This window comes from Poecilia latipinna, unplaced genomic scaffold, assembly GCF_001443285.1.
Source record: "Poecilia latipinna isolate Pla-1442-1.1 unplaced genomic scaffold, P_latipinna-1.0 Scaffold227, whole genome shotgun sequence".
NCBI lineage: Eukaryota > Metazoa > Chordata > Actinopteri > Cyprinodontiformes > Poeciliidae > Poecilia > Poecilia latipinna.
In genome coordinates this window covers 442967-449271 of record NW_015112843.1, presented here as the reverse complement: position 1 = coordinate 449271, position 6305 = coordinate 442967, and the positions used below count along the sequence as shown (strand labels likewise).

The 6305-nt window shown below is 37.2% G+C and overlaps 2 protein-coding genes across 2 annotated transcripts; both read left to right on the top strand.

The window, feature by feature from the left end:
- Nucleotides 1-745: 745 nt before the first annotated feature.
- On the top strand, nt 746-3554 carry LOC106947160 (MAM and LDL-receptor class A domain-containing protein 1-like). The gene is made up of 7 exons (XM_015031978.1): nt 746-977; nt 1149-1308; nt 1385-1499; nt 2545-2662; nt 2781-2877; nt 3007-3082; nt 3156-3554. The coding sequence occupies exons 1-7, from the start codon at nt 785-787 to the stop codon at nt 3243-3245; spliced, it is 849 nt and encodes a 282-aa protein (XP_014887464.1). The 5' UTR covers nt 746-784; the 3' UTR covers nt 3246-3554.
- A 1040-nt stretch (nt 3555-4594) lies between these two features.
- LOC106947184 (peptidyl-prolyl cis-trans isomerase FKBP1A-like) lies at nt 4595-6060 on the top strand. The gene is made up of 4 exons (XM_015032011.1): nt 4595-4709; nt 4800-4847; nt 5375-5487; nt 5906-6060. Exons 1-4 carry the CDS (start codon nt 4673-4675, stop codon nt 6029-6031), a joined length of 324 nt encoding a protein of 107 aa, XP_014887497.1. The 5' UTR covers nt 4595-4672; the 3' UTR covers nt 6032-6060.
- The last annotated feature ends 245 nt before the right edge of the window (nt 6061-6305 follow it).

Genomic DNA, 6305 nt, shown 5'->3' with positions numbered 1-6305 from the left:
GAAGACTGAAGGTTAAGCCAAGCCTACTTACTCTATGTTTCTTGATAAATCAGTTAGTGAAATATTTCAATGTGATTCTAACAAATTGTGTAGAAAGACTGTACATATATATTTTTGTCTGGTGCATAAACTCCGCACTTTAATTGTCTTGTAAAATTTAGCAACTAGTATTTCACTTGCACTCTATACACAATGTTCCGACACTGCCCTATGTGTCATAGCTGTCTAGACATGACACATAGGGCAAGTGGACAGGAAGCTGCAGCAGCTGATACAGTCTCTCTTCCACTTTGAATATGGTAAGGAGTGAAAACCCCAGACAAGTTAGATCAACAACTGTATATGCAGAGCCTGTTGAAACTATGAGATACAGCTTGCAGGCTAAATATGTATGCAGCTTATGTAGTTATTGGTGGCTGAATTCAGTTCTACACTCTGACATTAATCATATCAAACTGGGATCAGGATTAGTAACTTAGACGTCACTCGTATTTTTGATGGATTGATTTCTCAAAAGTTCTTTGCACAAACTGTTTAAAATTGCAATTGATTTAAAGTTATGTACAATGTGATGTTTATTTGTAGACCAAAAAGGTAACAAACCAACTGGTTTTTAAGTCTGAAAACCCCATTTTTACCAAAATCTTAGATAAATGTCCTTTCTTGCAATAATATTATTAAATCTGAGAAATCTAAGAAATATTTACACTGAACATAGGAATTCGCTGTGTACTTTTAGATTGTGGTGGAAGGTGTGAAGACCGGCCCAACCTTGGAGGGAGATATGGCCTTTGACGATGTGCACCTCACAGATGCACAGTGCCCTCCTCATGGTTTCTGTGACTTTGAGAGCTCCTTCTGCAGCTGGAGCAACCTGGGCGGTAGAGTTGACCAGGGAGACTGGCTCCTTGGAGCGGGAGCTTCTCCAAACCCCAACACTGGACCCACTGTTGATCACACAACTAACTCCTCTAATGGTAATCTGATGCTATGTATCATAGTCTGGATTATAGGTGCACTAAGTTAGCCTTTCTTTGGTCAGATTTTGCTTTGTACTTCTAGTCTTGGAACTGGTCTGATGTACAGATCATGCATATTTGATGTGGCAGTGATAGAAAATGTTATAAACCTTGGCATGTTTTCCTCAGGTCACTACATATATGTGGACAGCTCAGTGGGTGAGTGGGGAGACATGTCCTACCTTGTCAGTGACGTATTCCAGCCGTCCTCAAGGGGACACTGCCTTACATTTTGGTACCACATGTATGGCAGCCACATTGGGACTCTCACTGTCTACATCAATGACAGGTCTGAGAAAAGTCAAACAGAAATTTAGTGTAAATTGGTCTGGTTTAGTTTTATTTTAACTCGTCATGGTTTATAGGAAAATGCATGCTGGAGGCAACGAGGAAGGACATCTGAAGTGGACTAAAGCAGGAAACAGTGGAGACCAGTGGCTGCAGGACAGTGTGTATATTAAACATGAAGAAGCGTTCTGGGTAATGAACATTGATTTTTTTTTTCTTTTTTTTTCTGATAAATGCATTAACTGTTAGGAAATCTAAGGTTTTAGTGCAGAACTTTCACCTACACGTTTCTCTTGGAATATTTATAAACATGCGGTATGAATAATTTTGGGCTTTAATGTATTTCATTTATTGCAATCTTTTTTTTAACTTCATACAGCTTGAAATAAACACAGTTTGTAAGCATATTGCAAAGATTACGGCAGTAGGTTTATTTTTTGCTTTGTTTTGAACTCAAATGCAAAGAAGAAAATACTTTTTTTTTTGTTTCAAAACCTACAGAAAACAAATTTTCTCCTGCTTCATGAACAAACACTTTGCTTTAAATGTGTGATATGTAGGTCTGTTGCCTTCATTGAGAGCTGTGTGTGGAAGTGTGCCACCACTGTTTCTCGCCCATCAGTAAGGAGATTGTCCGAAAAGTTACTACAAGTTGCTAAATGATGTCATCACGAATTAACACATTTGTTCATGTGTATTCAAATGTTATCTAAAGGGCAGGAAAAAAGAATAACAATGTATGAGAGAGAGGGGAAAAGGTCATGTTTGGAACTGTGAATGAAATTCAGAATGTCACAGATCAAACATTCCTTTTTTGGGTCTGATAAAAGCCCAAAATGACCCCTCTAGCCAAGATATCGGACGTTCATATTGTAATTTAATTTAAATTATGTGTTAGGGATAATCAGGCAGATTCAAAAGGCTGAAAATCCTGTCTGAGCGCTGAAGCGAGGGACAACTGAACGAGGACTGGGCTATAAGTGAGAGCTTTGGAACATTGTAAGATCCCACAGCAGGAACCACTGCTATTTAAGAAGAGTTAGAACGATACATGTCTTGTAACTAAAGTCTCCATGAACTCCATGAAAAAAGAAGGTCACATGTCACACAATTTATTGTCCAGCTCAGCCTGTGAAGCCTGAATGTGATTGTTGGCCCCTCTGTCTCAAAGAGACAACCAGATGTGTAACAGTTTCTACCAGATAATTCTTTGAGCATTTGTTTTCACTCCCCACAGTTTGTGTTTGTGTATGAAAGAGGAAAGAGTATAGGCGGAGACGTGGCTCTTGATGACATCACCATCCAACCGAGCAGCTGCTACTCTGAGCCTTCAGTTTTTCCCTCAAATAATTCAAGTAACTATTTTTACCTACAATGCTTAATTAGAAACAAACCAATTGTTCTTCCTGGAAATAAATTACCAGTTAATTTACTTGTCAGATATTTTATCTGCATGTTTTGCTGTTTCTGTAGCTGCGCTGTACGCTGGCCTTGCAGTTGGTCTGATGCTGCTGATTGGAATAACCATCTCTATATTCCTTTTTATGCTGAACCGAAAATGGAAGTCAAGGTAAGTTTTTTTTTTTTTTTTTTGTGGTTGCTTTGTTTTTTTGACATCTGATATGAGCATAACATGTATAACAATGCTAAAGCATGCACAGACATGTTATTGACTTAATTTTGGACCTGTATTTGACAGGAACACATTGACAATAGCGAATAATGAGGTTCCCAGAGAAATCTCTATATTTGACATGTCCGACCACACGCAACATGTAAGTAAGGATCCCAGAACTTTACGAACTTTATTTTATGTTATATTATACCATATTATCTTTTTCTTTTCAGGATACACAACCTAATTATACATCTGACTTCGCCTTCTTCAACAAACTGTATAATCCATCAGCACACACTGAGGCATTGTCTGACGCTTAGCCTGGTTTTTACTTTAAGACTCCATTACTCCATTTGGAGTAGAATATAAATGCATTATATTTGTTCCACCTTCTTATTCAGTGTGATTTTTTTTTTTTTTTCAGTTTGAAAAATTTTAATTGCATTCTTCCTTATGTATCTGCAATTGGTGCTTGTTAAAAGCTTTTGGAGACTATTTTTTTCCCAAGTGGAGAATGTGTTAACTGCTTTAGTCTTTTTCTATTTACTAAAGCATCTTTGCTCTACAGATTCAAAAGAATTGTTTCTCCTATTTTAGTCAAAACAACTATTGAACGTGTAAGCAAAAAATATAACTCGGTCTTGACATGTTATTTATAATAATGTTTTAGTATGTTTTTGTTTTTTTTCAACACTAAATAAACTAAATGGGAACTACTAAACAATCAGACACAATGAAGTCAAGTTTGTTGGTGTTGCTGGGTAATACACAGCACAGTCTTGTAAGCTGTTGTATTGTGCTCAACTCTGGTTTAACACGACAGAAGAAGGGCGGCATCTTGTGGTAGATTACAGAAATCCCTTGAGGACGATCAGATACAAAAAAAAGGCAATAATCACAGACAGGGATTTTTTTTTCTTTTGCCTTACCTCCCAAAAGTATACTTTTAAATTCCCTCGCAATAATGTCTTTACTAGTCAGATTACTGAAAGTCTTTCTGCTTCAATATAAGGTTTTTGTAAGGCTTTACATGCATGTTAATATCTCGTTTGTGAGATATCTGAAGTTTTATATTTTTCTTTAGGATACAAATGCACCATAAAATCCTTTAGATCAATGAGCTTTCAGTCACTACTCCTAGTTCCTATAAGAAGGAAAGAAAGACAAAAAAACTGGTAATACTTTATTTGAAGGGGTGTGCATAAGACTGACATGACACTGTCATACATACACATGACTTAACACCTGTCATGAACATAAAGAAGTCTTTATGAATGTTTATGACTGTTGTCATGAAGTGTCATTCCGTAAATAATGACACTTTTAATGCAAAGTTGCTCTAAACGTTGCTCTAAACGTTGCATTAAAAGTGCCAACTTTGCATTACATTATCATAATTTACAAAACCATGCAAAGTTGGCACTTTTAATGGACTTTTAATGCAACGTTTAGAGCAACTTTGCATTAAAAGTGTCATTATTGTCACTTCATGACAACTGTCATAAACATTCATAAAGACTTCTTTATGTTCATGACAGATGTTATGTCATGTTTATGACAGTGTCATGTCAGTCTTACGCACACCCCTTCAAATAAAGTGTTGCCAAAAAACTACATTTTGACGGGATAATATTGCCACACAAGGCGCGCCTGTAAACCACGTGACATGACAAGTTAAACTCCGCCCTTCATTGAAGACACGGACACACCGTTCTCCTGGAAAAGGAAAGACTGCATCGAGAGAACAATGGGAGTTGATGTCGAGACTATTAGACCCGGAGACGGTAAATATTTTCATGTCGATTTTTTTTCAGGATAGCATCTGATTTTCAGTTGGTCCCGCATTGGAATAAAATGTGGGCTTTTATTTGCAGGAAGGACTTTTCCGAAGAAAGGGAGCACGGTCGCTGTGCACTACGTTGGTGAGCCTTGTTTCGTTTCTCAGAAGATTAAAAAAAAAAAAAAAACGACTATTCACTTTGAATATGATACAGAGTTATATCAAGTGGGAATCATGCCACCAAACGGAAATATTCTCTGAGTATACGCGGAGAAATTGAGACTAATAACAAGCTAATGGTCCAGCTAGCTTAGCTTAGCTTAGCTTAGCTTAGCTTAGCACATAGCCTGGAAACACGGGGGCGGATGGCCCGACACTTGTCTGAAAATTATATAAGATTTTTCTAATACTCCGGCATTCAGAAGTAGCTTCCTGGTTATTACACAATTGTAATTAATTCGAGCACTAAAACGAAACCTAGAAAGAGCATAATCTAATTTTTTTCTTCTGCATGTGCTACGTATGCTAACCATTCACTGACAGCACCTTCATGTTTAATGCAGGCGTGTCGATGTCGTTAACGTCGAAATGAAATTGTCTATCGTTTTAGCTTGGTCTTATATAAATATTAGACAGTATATTGTAGTTTTTTTTTCTTTCTTTTAACAGGCACGCTGACAAACGGGAAGAAATTTGACTCCTCAAGGGACCGAGGAGACCCCTTCACGTTTAAACTGGGAGCTGGTGAAGTTATCCGCGGCTGGGATGAAGGTGTAGCTCAGGTACGAAGAAATAGAAATGCTGAAAAGATATTGATGTATATCAGAATGAGTGTCAAAAACCTGATTAGCCTGTGATGTAGTGGTCTTTCTGTTTTTGGATTTTATTAGCGTATGGGAAACTGAGATTTTTCGCTATCAAAGAAGATATTTGTGTCTCAAAATTACTCCGATCTCTTATTTATCTCCTAATTTTTAATATAGTTGATATTTCAAGCCAGTTGGTAATCTTACCTCTGTTTTTGTTACATATTGAAAAGTCAAGAAAAAAATCAAAATGAAAATGTAAGCTTGAGACGGAGCCAGGATGCACTTAATGGTCAAACAAATGTGTTTTCGACCGACTTATTATTTAGGTTAACATATGAAGGATATTCTTGCTAAAGATTTTACACCATCTCTATTTCCACTACCTCCACAGATGAGCCTTGGCCAGTTGGCCAAGCTGACCTGCTCTCCGGATTACGCTTATGGAAGCAGAGGTTATCCACCCATCATCCCTGCAAACTCTACCCTCATCTTTGAGGTTGAGCTCCTGAAATGCTGAGTTTTTACACTGAAAGCTATTCCAGAATATTGTTTTTTGGGAACTTTTTTTTTCTTTTCTGTCCACATTTTTCACAAATGGTTCTTTGGTGAAATGGTAACTGAACTGTACTTGTATAAAGCTTTGTTAGAAATATGGAATCAGAAGCCTATTCTCACACAATAACCACCATGCTAATGACAACTGTGCTATATTGGTGCTAATCTAATTCTCAGGCCCATGAACTTGAAGTGAACATTGGATCAATCTGGCTTCATTATTATTATTTTTTTCT